General features: G+C 58.3%; 1 protein-coding gene across 1 annotated transcript; it reads left to right on the top strand.

The window, feature by feature from the left end:
- Positions 1-630: 630 nt before the first annotated feature.
- Positions 631-12,257, top strand: SEMA3G (semaphorin 3G). Its single transcript, XM_041762826.1, has 16 exons — positions 631-833; positions 2,545-2,705; positions 2,804-2,866; positions 3,099-3,218; positions 3,510-3,600; positions 3,736-3,852; positions 4,098-4,243; positions 4,454-4,568; positions 4,661-4,730; positions 5,034-5,178; positions 5,433-5,664; positions 5,770-5,861; positions 6,559-6,600; positions 7,543-7,771; positions 8,034-8,173; positions 9,503-12,257. The coding sequence occupies exons 1-16, from the start codon at positions 719-721 to the stop codon at positions 9,941-9,943; spliced, it is 2,319 nt and encodes a 772-aa protein (XP_041618760.1). The 5' UTR covers positions 631-718; the 3' UTR covers positions 9,944-12,257.
- Positions 12,258-12,721: the final 464 nt, after the last annotated feature.

The following is a 12,721-nucleotide window of genomic DNA, read 5'->3' as shown; positions in this document are numbered from 1 at the left end:
GGGCCTGGAGGCCAGACAGGGACAGGCTTGGGTGGAAGAGGCTGGGCTCATCTCTTGCCAATCCCAGATCTGTGAAGTGTGGCCAAGCTTCAAGCCCCCACCCAAAGCATGGAGTCCCTTGGACTGGAATGACCCTCCCAGGCAACTTGGGCTCTGCCAGGGGAGCTACGGAGCCAGGCCAGTGCTTCAGGGGGCTGGACTCTCGTGGCATCAGCGATCTGGACCCAGAATCAGTTTGCCTCTGTCGTGGGGTCTCTGTTAGGGGTAATGGAAGGACCTGGAGCAAAGGAGAGCTCAGCTAGACCTCTAGCGAGCCCACCAGCCTCAGATCTCTGACCCCTGACTTCTCTTCCAGGCTCTGTCCTCCTCCCTTGACATTTTTTTGGAGCCTGGGGACTTGGGTTTGTGGACATTTCATGTAAACCACCCACACCCCAGCCGGGAAAGAGTCTCCCCGATGGGAAATCAGCCAATCTGACACAGAGGCATTAACCAGGCCTGTCAGGGTGGAGAGAGAGGCGCAGCAGGTGGATGGTGGGTGGGGAGAGCCCTCCCCCTGCTCCCTCCTCCTCCCCCTGCCTTCCTGGCCCTGCGGGGTGGAGCCGCTCCCTTATAAGAGTCAGGCCAGGCGGCCTCCGAGGCAGACTGCAAGCAGCGGCGGACCCGGGGCGGACCCGGGGCGACTCGGCCGGCGGCGTGGTGCCCTTGATTCCCTGGCATGGCCCCCTCGGCCTGGGCCATCTGCTGCCTCCTGGGGGGCCTCCTCCTCCGCCGGGGCAGCCCCAGCCCCAGCCCCAGCCCCAGCGTGCCCCGCCTGCGGCTCTCCTACCGAGGTAGGGGTGGTGCGCCCTGTTCTAGTGCGCGTCTGTGGGAGCCCGGGACTCTGGGACGTCCCCAGCTGTGGGGTTCCCAGCCAGCACCCAGCAGTCTCTTCCGCCAGCTGGAGGGAAGCAGTGGCTCTCGCACAGCCCGTGGGAGGGATGTCACGGTCATTCCCCCACGCCGCATGGTGCTCCAGCTGCTGCCAGAGGCGGGGACTGGGAGGAGGGCAGGGGCAGGTCCCAGGAGGGTGGGGGTGGGAGAGACGGAGACACAGGGTGATGACCTGAGGGGGCTTCTGAAAAGAGAGAGGCCTCAGTAGAGATGGGCAGAGAGAGGTGAGGAGGGACGGAGCGGACAGGAGCGCCAGATCCTGAGGTGTGTGCTCAGCCTGGCTCCTGGTCCGCGCCCACGGTGGAGGGGGGGGCAGCAGCCTGCAGTGGAGTCCTCATGCTATCCCCACAGCCTTGCCCCCGGCTGCCTCTTGTAGCCCACTTCCCATTGCTGGCTTTTGTTCTTCCCTCTCGTCCCAGAGGCTCTTCACAGCCCAGGGGGGTCCCAGGCTCCCCTCATTGACATCCTGGCCCAGGAGGTTCCTCTGCAGACCTGACCTGGTATGCTGTGCTGCAGCTGGCACAGACTCCTCTGAATCTGGGGAGATGGTCCCTGGGGAAGGTCCCTGAGACATGGGCTCTCCCTGATACTTCTCTGTGGGGAAACCAGAGGGATGATCACCTTCCTTTGGGAACCCCAATCCAAGTGAGGACACCATACTGCTCTGGGAAGTCTGAGAGGGGAGACATGGCTCTACTCTGGAGAGCTCATATTTGGGTTTTGGGGAGAATGTGGGCCTGTCCTGGGAGCTGTGGTTTGGGGTGGAACATCAGGCTGTAAGAAAAAGCCTGTGGAAAGTACTGTCAGCCATGGAGGGCTTCCTGTAAGAGGCTGTTGATGAGTTTGGGGATGGAGTGGGTGCTGGGCTGACCACTTTGGATGGGTCGTTCTTTGGATAGGTGTAGGATAGCTGGCTTTCCCAAGGCTGGCAAATGCCCCTCCCCACCGTATCCTGCTGCCTGCCCCTTTGGCACTGTTACCTCCATCTCCCTAGCCAAACCCCAAGAACTTATTTCAGGATCCTCAGCTCCTGGGACCAGCATCCCCAGCCAGCCACCCTCCCACCACCACTGCTGGGGCCTGGGAGGGCAGTGTCTATGGAGGAGAAAGCCTTCCTTAGTCACATCCCTGGACTAGAGCCTGGGGCTCCGCCAGGCCGTACCTGGCCTTTCCCATCCCCAGGCCTTTGCCAGGTGTTCCCTCTGCTGGGAATGCTCCCCCTTGTCTGTCCCACCGAGTCAGCACACTGCTCACACTCACCCACCCTTCCTCCGGGCTCTTCCAGCACTTTGCCCAGCTTGCTACCATCCGTTCTGCCAGTGAGGCCACCTTCCCTGGGGACTGGGTAGGGCACAGATGGGCCTGTGGGAAGGAGATGTTAACTGGAAGATCAAGGGACTAAGGAATGGAGGAGTAGGCAGCAGGGCTGAGCCCCCTGCCCCACCCACCCCCAGGAGCCCTCTCCAGCAGGCCTGTGGATGGAAACATTTTCCAGAGGTGCATGTGGGTATGGTGGGGAGGTGATGCACAGCTGGGACCCTCCACCTCCACACCTTAGCTGGGGAAGTGGGCCGAGCAGTAGGCACTGACCCTCTTCCTGCTCTCGGCTAGATCTCCTGTCTGCCAACCGCTCTGCTGTCTTTCTGGGTCCCCGGGGCTCGCTGGACCTTCGGGCCATGTACCTGGATGAGTACCGGGACCGCCTTTTTCTGGGGGGCCGTGATGCCATCTATTCTTTGCGGCTGGACCAATCATGGCTGGATCCCCGGGAGGTGAGTGGGACTGACAGAGGGGAGCTTCTGTCTGAGAGCTGGGAGGCCAGTCTGGGAAATAGGCTGTGAGGTCAGGAGTCAGCCAGGCTGTGTTGTAGGTCCTGTGGCCGCCGCAGCCAGGACAGAAGGAGGAGTGTGTTCGCAAGGGAAGAGATCCTTTGGTGAGTGCTGTCAGGAGTGACTGCCCCCCCCCCCAAGCCTTGACCAATGCCCAGGGCTTGACCCCCAGGATAGCCTGTGGGCACTCCCCCAGGTACTTGTGCTAGGGGCCTTCTGCAAAGAACGTCACCCCCACCTTTGATCTCCAGAGCTGATCAGCCAGGCAGGGCTGAATCCTGGGGCCCAAGGTAAGGACACCCTCATTCCCTCCACCCCACCCCTTCTCTCTGCTAGGTGGAGTGTGCCAACTTCATACGGGTGCTGCAGCCCCACAACCGGACCCACCTGCTGGCATGTGGCACTGGGGCCTTTCAACCCACCTGCACCCTCATCACAGTCGGGCACCGGGGGGAGGTGAGCCTGGGGCAGGCCCCACAAGGGACTGGGAAGCAGTGGCATTTCCTTCCTGCTGTCTGAAGGCTCCCTATTGAGCCTGCTCAGGGCAGAGGGGTCAGGGGCCTGAAAGGCATCTTTGTGCCAGGCTGACCCTGTTGGCGAGGTCCTGAATGAGGGCGCCTTCCGCCCACTCTCCAGCTGCACGCGATGGCCACTGCGATGGCCACTGCCCAGCGGGGTCGGGGAGGGGGGTGGGCTGGTGCTGCTTTCCCAGGTGACATCCTTCCCCCCTTCCTCTCTCTCCCCCAGCATGTGCTCCATCTTGAGCCCAGCAGTGTGGAAAGTGGGCGGGGGCGGTGCCCACATGAGCCCAGCAGTCCCTTCGCCAGCACCTTTGTAGGTGGGTGATGCCCAGGCCAGGGTGTGCCCAGGATGGGCATGATGAGGGTGGGTGCTGGCCAATGTCATTTGGAAGTGTTGGGGCCAACTATGGAGCCTGGCCCTCCTTCCCTGATTCTGCCCCATTCTCACCTAGGTGGGGAGCTATACACAGGTCTCACTGCTGACTTCCTGGGGCGCGAGGCCATGATCTTCCGGAGTGGGGGTTCCCGGCCAGCTCTGCGTTCTGACTCTGACCAGAACCTCCTACACGGTGAGCCTAGGGTCTGCCCAGGACAAGGCTGGCTGGGGTCTGCCCCTGGCACTGATAGGGAGGCACGAGAGCTGGCCCTGGAGCGGAGATGGGAGGGATCGCCCAACCCCACTCTACTCCCTGGGACTCCAGCCTCCAGTGGGATCCCTGTGCCTTTTCCCCTGCCAGCTGGCCTCAGCACCTCCCCATCACTCCATTCTCCCCTGTGAGTCCCTCCCAACCAGCTGTACCTTGTCACCTCCCAGACCCTCGGTTTGTGATGGCTGCCCGAATTGCTGACAACTCCGACCGGGACGATGACAAGGTGTACTTCTTCTTCTCGGAAACTGTGCCCTCACCCGATGGTGGCCCAGGCCATGTCACCGTCAGCCGTGTGGGCCGTGTCTGTGTGGTAAGAGCTGTGAGGAGGCAGTGAGGTTCAGATCCTCACCATACCCCCTTCCTACACCTGTTCCCACAAGCAGCAGGAGGGAAACTGAGGCAAGCATGTGAAGCCAACATCCATGCCTCTCCTCACAAGGATGTGAGGGTGAAGGAGCAGGAGTGAGGGGGCGCCCATCCCCGTGGAGCTCAAGGCTGACTCTGATCTTCCACCCCCCAGAATGATGCGGGTGGCCAGCGAGTGCTGGTGAACAAATGGAGCACCTTTCTCAAGGCCAGGCTGGTGTGCTCGGTGCCTGGCCCTGGTGGTGCTGAGACCCACTTTGACCAGCTGGGTAAGGGCACGGTCGGGGTGGGCATGGATGTGGGTGTGGGGGGCTCAGAGCCAGTGAGTGGGGGGCATTGACGGTGGCCTTCTGTCTCCCAGAGGATGTGTTCCTGCTGTGGCCCAGCACAGGAAAGACCCTTGAGGTGTATGCTCTGTTTAGCACAGTCAGGTGGGCACTCAGGCCTCCCCCCACATTCCTGTCCCTGGTCTAGTCTCTGCACCCCCAGCATCCTCTGCTGAGCCTCTGCTTTCATGTCCTGACTTTACCGTGGGTCCTTTATGTTCCTGACTCAGTGACTCTGAGGCTCTATTCTCTATCTCCCTCTCTTCAGATTTGCCTGGGTGTCCTTGTTTTGGGGTCTCTGCTCTCTGCAGGCACCATCACCCTCTGTCCTGTCCGTGGAGTCAGGCTGCCCCCTTCCCACCTAGGACAGCCACCCTGGCCTTACTGTCCCTGTCCTCCCCTCAACAGTGCCGTGTTCCAGGGCTTCGCTGTCTGCGTGTACCACATGGAGGATATCTGGGAGGTCTTCAAGGGGCCCTTTGCCCACCAGGATGGTCCCCAGCACCAGTGGGGACCCTATGGGGGCAAGGTGCCCTTCCCTCGGCCTGGAGTGGTGAGTATCGACCTGGAGCCAGGCTAGGGAAGAGGGCCGACCAGTTACCAGAGGGACTCCACCTCGGGACAACCTTGTGGCTGAGCCCGGGCTCCAGAGGGGAGCAGAGCCCCGACCACATTAAGGAGGCTTTGCTACAGCAAGAGGATCCCTCCGAGGCGGGCAGGCCTGGGCAGTGGGGCCTGGAAACGAACTGGGCTGGGGAATGTGTGGTCCCGGGATGTTTCAGGTGCTCCCTTTGCTGCCACTCACAGTGTCCCAGCAAGATGACGGCACAGCCTGGACGACCCTTTGGCAGCACCAAGAACTACCCGGATGAGGTGCTGCAGTTCGCCCGAGCCCACCCACTTATGTTCCGGCCTGTGCGGCCACGATTGGGCCGCCCTGTCCTTGTCAAAACACACCTGGCCCAGCAGTTGCGCCAGATCGTAGTGGACCGAGTGCAGGCAGAGGACGGGACCTACGACGTCATCTTCCTGGGGACTGGTGGGTGGGCTGAACGGGTGGCCCGGGCTGGGGAGGTGTGCTGGTGGTGGGCAGGGGGGAGGGCAGTTCCTTCTTCTCCCACTGACCTCTCTTCTCCTGCCTCAGACTCAGGCTCTGTGCTCAAGGTCATCGCCCTCCAGGGTGGAGACTCCACTACGTCTGAGGAGGTGGTCTTGGAGGAGCTCCAGGTGTTTAAGGTGAGGGCAGGCTGGGGGCAGGGGGACTGGTATGAAGGGTCCCCTCCAGCCCCATTGCTATGTCTAGGCCTGGCTCTGGGGACACATGGAGCAAAGTACAGGAGAGAGATGGGCCTGTCTTTATTGACCTTGCAGCCAGTGGGAGGTGAAAGTGAGATTATCACTGCTGTAGGGGCCTTGCTGATGCTTCTGTCTACCCCCCCGGGGGGGGGGGAGCAGAGAGAAAAGTGGGAGGGTCCTAGGAGGGGTGTCCAAGGTGATTGACCCTTGACAAAGCCCTGCCAGGCTCAAGCAGTGGTGAGGGGGTGGTTGAGATCCCAAGTCCCTAGAGGCTTCTGTGGTCCCCTCTAGAGAGCCAGGCAGGGTGTCATCGGCATCTGGGAGACTGCTGTGCTCCTGACATGGGATGGGTGATGTGGGACAGCTGCCTCATTGCTGGAAAACAGGGCTGTGGGAGGGGACACCAGAGCTTTGTACTTTTTACTAAGCCTTCTCCTTGGAGGCCAGCCAGCGTGAGTGGACCTTTCTAATAACTCGACATCTGGGAAAGAATGTCTGGCCTTAGTTGCCAAGGAGGGCACTGACCCAGGCTGGGAGATAGGTAGCTCCTATGGGAGGGCTGGACGTGGCTGAAGCAGGGATGCAGAGGAGGTCTGGCCTCAGGCCACCTCTCTCTGAGACCCTGCTCCTTCCTCAGGTGCCAACACCCATCACTGACATGGAGATCTCTGTCAAAAGGGTAAGAGCAGCTGATATCCCACCCTTCCCTTTCTTCTTCAAACCCCTCAACTGAAGCTCTTTGAGCTGGGCTGCTGTCTGCTGGAAAGCAGTGCTGCAGCAGACCCTGGGGCTGCCTGATTAGGCCTCACAAAGAGGCCTGAGAGTCCAGCAGGGAGCTGAGAGGCCCATGCATGAAACCAGTGGGCAGTGGGAGCCCTTAGTAAGTGAGGCTGTGTTTGGAGAAGGGGAGAGCCACAAAGGCCAGTGACCCTGGGGAGGCCGATTCATGCTTGAAAACAAAATCCAGGGATGCTTGGGTGGCTCAGTGTTTGAGAGTCTGCCTTTGGCTCAGAGCATAATCCCAGTCCGGGTGTCGAGTCCCACATTGGGCTCTTTGCATGGAGCCTGCTTCTCCCTCTGTCTATGTCTCTGCTTCTCTCTGTGTCTCTCGGGAATAAATAAATAAAATCTTAAAAAAAAAAAAAAGAAAAGAAAAAGAAAACAAAATCCAGAATTTAAATCAAATAGGGGAGAGCCACTTTTTAGAGGCCTGCTGGGTCCTTTTGCAAGTGGCAAAATCTCAAGTTTATCTGCCCCAGTTTATCTTTGGGTAAATTCCAGCTTTTGCATTGGGATTGCTTAAAGCAGAGTGCACTACTAAGGTCAGAGGCAGGTCAGGATAAAGACTATTGAGGTAGAGAGCAAAGGTCACCAGCAGGAAGGGCTTGGAGAAGCCCCTTAGAGAAAGGTCTGCCCCATGCCCTCTGTATCTTAGCAGAGGATCTGGTGTATGTCAGGTGGGTGATAAACATGTTTGGTTTCTGGGGATGCATCCAAGAGGTTCTGGAAGACTGCTTGCAAATGGGGGTGGGGCAGTCTCAGGAAACCCAAGGGGGCCAAGAGCCTAGCTGCTTCCGGGTGGGACCCAGGCTCACCTTGGCTCTGCTTGTGTCCCTCCCAGCAAATGCTGTACGTGGGCTCGAGGCTAGGCGTGGCCCGGCTGCAGCTGCACCAGTGTGAAACTTACGGCAGTGCCTGTGCCGAGTGCTGCTTGGCCCGAGACCCATACTGTGCTTGGGACGGTGCCTCCTGCACCCGCTATCAGCCTGGCACCGGCAAGCGCCGGTTCCGCAGGCAGGACATCCGGCACGGCAACCCTGCCCTGCAGTGCCTGGGCGAGAGCCAGGAAGGTGAGTGGTGGCAGGCGTAGGCACCAGCGGGCTCCCACAGGCCCCTCCTCACCCCTCTGTCCCTGCTCAACCCCTGAGAAGTGTAACCTCTGACTGAACCTGTGTTAGCACCCAGCCCTCAGTTTTCCTATGTGTGCAGTTCCCATCAGTTTATGGGTATAAGGTCTTTGCACAGAGTGATGGACACTTAGGTCCCTGTCACACTGGTGGGGGCCCTGGGGTCCCAGAGTCCTGAGTTGAGCCTCTCTCCACCTCCCCTCAGAGGAGGCTGCAGGCCCCGTGGCAGCCACCATAGTCTATGGCACGGAGCACAACAGCACTTTCCTGGAGTGCCTGCCCAAGTCTTCCCAGGCTGTTGTGCGCTGGTTCTTGCAGAGGCCAGGAGGCCGGGGGCCCGACCAGGTAAGCAAGGACCCTGTCTCCTGCCTGCATGTGTCCTGATGCCATGTCTCTCCCTGAACCCCAAGCCTTGAACCCTAGGAAGGGGCTCTGAGGGGGAACCTGCCAAGGTCAACTGAAGAAAAGTGTGTATTAAGTCCCAGGGAGAAGGTGCCCTTCTTCCTGACTCTGGGAATGCCCAAGTCAGATGTGGCTGCAACCCATTCAGTGCGTTAACTCCCAGACCCTGAACTGAGCTCTGGGAGGTGGGTGGCAGAGATGGAAGAAAGGGAAGGGGGTCTGGGCTGGTCAAGAAGCCCCCCAAGCTTACACATATGGCTCATCTTTGAAGGAGTCTCTTCCCAGGGGGTCTTGGTTCTCCTCTGCCTCAGGGTGGTGCCTAGAAAATTTGCACACGCATACATCCCTATACACACACCCACTGCCTAGCTCAACACTCTCTCCACGGAGTCCAGCTGTCTGCCCAGGCCTTTTCCTCCCCCAACCAGAAAGGTCTGTCAACCCCAGAACTGGCTTCAGTCTGGGGCCCAAGGAAGGCGTGGGTGGGGTAGGGTGAGGATCCGTTCCCCAGCCTTTCCTGTGGGCAGAGAAGGGGAGGGAGTGGGTTGATTACAGGAGGGGCTCTCCTTCCAGCTTGGGAACTGGGGGAGGCCAGCTTTGGGCCAGCTGTTGGGCTAGGCACTAAGAAAACACCCCCAGGGGGCCAAAGGCAGGGAGCAACAAGATGGTTACACAATACTTACCGCCCAGGCAGTCCCAGCCTCCACATGCAGATGAGCAGACAGGGTCCAGGCTGAATCAGAAGAGCTTTCCTGCATTCTGCAGTGTGATGGGCACTCAGCCCACCCCTCGCTGGTGTAGTGAACAGTGTAGACAGGGATGGAGAAGGCTGTGCATGCGTGTGCACGCGTGTGCGTGCGTGCGTGTGTGTGTGTGTGTGTGTGTGTGTGTAGAGTAGAAGGGACTTCTAGTCCTAGGGTAATGGGTATAGTCCTCCCTGAATAAAAGCCCATAAGTACCCCTTTACCCACTCTGGTCCCTGGGACTGTTGGAAGGGCCCCCTAAGGCCAAGGTAGGTGCCCTAGAGCTCTGACTAGGGGAGAAATCAAAGCCTCCTTTGCTGGCCTCATCCTGGGTCCTGGGAGGGTGAGAGCCTACCTACAATTAGCTCACAGTCGGGAGGAGGAAGCCAGCCTGGGCAGGAAAGAGTGAGAAGGGGAATGTTTCAGCACCAGGCCCTGAGATGTGAATCTGGAAAAGCAGGGAGAGAAACTGATGGTGTGTGTGCCCTACTCCATGCCCCCTTCACACCCTCTCACATGCCCCCCACAGGTAAAGACAGATGAGCGAGTCCTGCAAACAGAGCAGGGGCTGCTGTTCCGCAGACTCAGCCTCCTAGATGCAGGCACCTACACCTGCAAGACACTGGAGCATGGTTTCTCCCAGACTGTGGTCCGCCTGGCTCTGGAAGTGATTGCAGCCTCTCAGCTCAACAGCCTGTTTCCCCGGGAGCCAAGGCCAGAGGAGCCCCCAGCCAGGGGAGGCCTGGTGTCTACTCCCTCCAAGGCCTGGTATAAGGACATCCTGCAGCTCATCGGCTTTGCCAACCTGCCCCGTGTGGATGAGTACTGTGAGCGCGTGTGGTGCTCCTCCAGGAGCCGGGGCAAACAGGCCAAGGGCAAGAACTGGGCAGGGCTGGAGCTGGGCAAGAAGGTGAAGAGCCGGGCGCAGGCCGAGCGCAATCGGACACCCCGGGAGGTGGAGGCCACGTAGAAGGGTGTGGAGGAGAGGGTGGTTGGGATGGACTGGGTGGCCCGGCAGCCCCCAGAGTCTCCCACCCACCCAGCTAGGGCAGAGGGGGGGCAATGTGCCTGACTGCCTCTTAGAAATGGAAGTCTCTGCCCCCCATACTTCTACCAGGCTGCCCACAGGAAAGGCTGGGGCCCGATAGAGGGGCCCTGTGTCCAAGCCTGTGCCCTGCCCCTCTGTGCTCTCGGTCCCAGGCTGGAGCCAGCACCCTCTGGCTGCTGCCAACCCTAGTGGGCCTGCTGTTTGTTCTCAGAGGTGGCCCCCAGAACACATTTCCGGCTGTGCCTGGAGGTGAGAGGCCTGGGTGGTTCTTTCCCAGCCAGCAGAACAATGGCCATTCTGAGTGACCCTTGGAGTGGGTGTGTGGGTGCGTCTGAGGAGGTGTCTGGGCAGGGGGCCCTTAGGCAGCCAGAGGAGGATGGAAGTTGCCTCTAAGCTACCACCCATTAAGAGGACCTCGTGTGACTTAGGGCAGGGAAGTAGAGGTGCCGGGAACGTGGAACACTAAGACCCTTCCCCACTTTGTGCCCTGATATCTTGGTGGCTCCCTGCCTACCACCTCTCTTCCAACACAGAATCATAGAATCTTTGACAGCTGGAACTTCCTAGGACCCTGGGGGTGGGAGTGGGGTGTCTGGCTCTCAGGCCCCACATCATCAACCAAATGATGTCTCACAGCTTTGACTTCCCTTCTCCAGGCCAGGTTCCCTGGCACTCCCAGACCTCCTGATGAGATTCTCCCTTCCCACCAGCAGGGCCTTCATGCTGATGAGCAGGGAGAGGGTGACGTCTAGAAGAAAGTCATCCCCTCTCTCTCTCTGTGGATTAGAGATGGGGTGAGGGGAGCCAGGGAAGCAAGAGGCAGGGGGAGGGGGCTCTTTCACAGGGCAATGCAAGCATGCCCACAGCTAGGGAGGATGGGAATGTGGCAGCTCCCTGAGCAAGCTGCAGCTGGTGGGAGGACCAGGCCTGGGGCCACAGAGGATTGGGTGGCATCTGGGATGGGGAGAGGGTGAGAGATCTAGGATGGGCTAGAGCAGGCATTCTCAAGAACCCAAAATAGATCAATTAGCTCAGGAGCCACAGGAAAGCCAGATGTTTCCCAGCCTGGAATCTTTGATTTCTACTAAGTGAGGGTTGGTGGTGAATGGTTGCATTTATGATGACTTTTCTCTTTTAAAGGAAAAAAATGGAGGGCAAAATGTTGCTAAGTCCTGCTGGTTCTTGGGGGTGAGGCTCAGGTGGCCAGGATGCATTTTGTCTGGGCATGTAAGGAGGTGTTTTTCCATCAGCAGTGATGTGTTTCTTGGGCTGGGGAGCAGAGGAGAGGAGGAAGATTGAATGAAAAGTCATTCCCAGCCTGCATATGAGCAAGTTAGTGATGCACAAAACCAATGGGAGGTGGGGGGTAGGGGGCAAGAGCATCAGGTTTGGGATTCCCTCCGTGAAAACAACCAATGAAGAAATGAAGAAAAAAACATAGAAAAGCAGGAGAAGGCTTCCTGCTCCACTGAACTCAAACCCAGACTGTGCATCTGCCTTGGATTTTATCTGAATTACCCCATGATGCCCAGAGAACTGGGATCCAAAATAGGCCCCCCTTCTTCTTTGACTTCACCGGAAGTGAACCAGAGGCACTGAGATTGACCCGACAACCCCTTGGGAAGCCGTGGGCCTAAGGTTGCTGTGGCTGAGGCGTCAGCAGGTAAAAGCAGAGGGAGAGGACTGTAAGAAAGGGACCTGGAGGAGGGACTAGAGGGGGAGGTAGAGGCCATGGAAGAGGGGGAGGAAAAAGCATGAGCCCAGGAATGGGTGCACAGGGCTGCAGCCCCTCTATCCCGGAGAAACAAGGAAGAAATGACCAGGCTCTCAGTGGCCCCTAGGCTGGACCCAGGCAAGGCCTGCTCCAGGCAGGGTTCTCTGGGGAAGTTACTCTGGAAAATGGAGGAGCTCAAAATCCTGAACAACGAACACCTGTACCTAGAAAATTACGGACGGCTTCTGCCAGCTTCCCACACTCCCCACCCTTGTGGTACTGTGTGTGATTAACTCCTGGAAATGCCTCTATGTGTGAATTTTATTTTTGTATTCATATGTTGAGATCAGCCTTGTGGTTTCTGTCTTCAGAGTACACTTATCATAATTACTATTGTAATTTTTATTGTCATGACAACCTGTGTGCTTTGATGAAGCTCCACGGTGGTCTACCACACAGATCTACAGGGAAAGCCATGCAGTGAATATTTACATCACGTAATTATATTATTGTATCTCTGTATTTCTGTTCTAAACTGACTGATGTCATCTGCGTGGGCTAGAAATGAAGAGCCTTTCCATCTATTCCAGGAGGGAGAAGGCCACGCTAAGTGGTATATTCTAGAAGGCAGGGAGATGAGCATAGGGGAAGGAAGGAAGGAGTCAAAGGGCTTTGTCTAGGAAACTGAGATCGCTTATTAAATTAGGAAACTCATGCCCCTCAGGCTTCTGACACTGACCTTCTTGGACTTCAGGAAGATCTTGAGTCAGAAAAAAAATGCTGGCAAAGGGCAGCTGGGCATGTAGGCAGCCCCGTTCCTTTTCCACAGTAACTCTTGATATTTGTAACAGCAACACTTGGCCTGGTGCCTGTCTTCGTGGCAAGTCACATACCAACATATATTAAGGCCACTGTGCCCTTGCCTGGGGAGCCGGGCTCTGCTGTGGGGGTTGCAGCTTCCGAGGAGGAGGGGAAGTCTGGATGCT

The sequence above is a fragment of the Vulpes lagopus genome, chromosome 7 (genome assembly GCF_018345385.1).
Source record: "Vulpes lagopus strain Blue_001 chromosome 7, ASM1834538v1, whole genome shotgun sequence".
NCBI lineage: Eukaryota > Metazoa > Chordata > Mammalia > Carnivora > Canidae > Vulpes > Vulpes lagopus.
The sequence above is the reverse complement of the archived record's forward strand: the minus strand, read 5'-3'. Positions and strand labels throughout refer to the sequence as shown.

Bases quoted from the DNA above. Each gene is read 5' to 3' on its own strand.
- SEMA3G (XM_041762826.1), top strand. From the start codon at position 719: ATGGCCCCCTCGGCCTGGGCCATCTGCTGCCTCCTGGGGGGCCTCCTC. The intron at 2,867-3,098 runs GTGAGTGCTGTC...TCTCTCTGCTAG, and splicing joins GCAAGGGAAGAGATCCTTTG to GTGGAGTGTGCCAACTTCAT. The intron at 4,244-4,453 runs GTAAGAGCTGTG...TCCACCCCCCAG, and splicing joins GTGTGGGCCGTGTCTGTGTG to AATGATGCGGGTGGCCAGCG.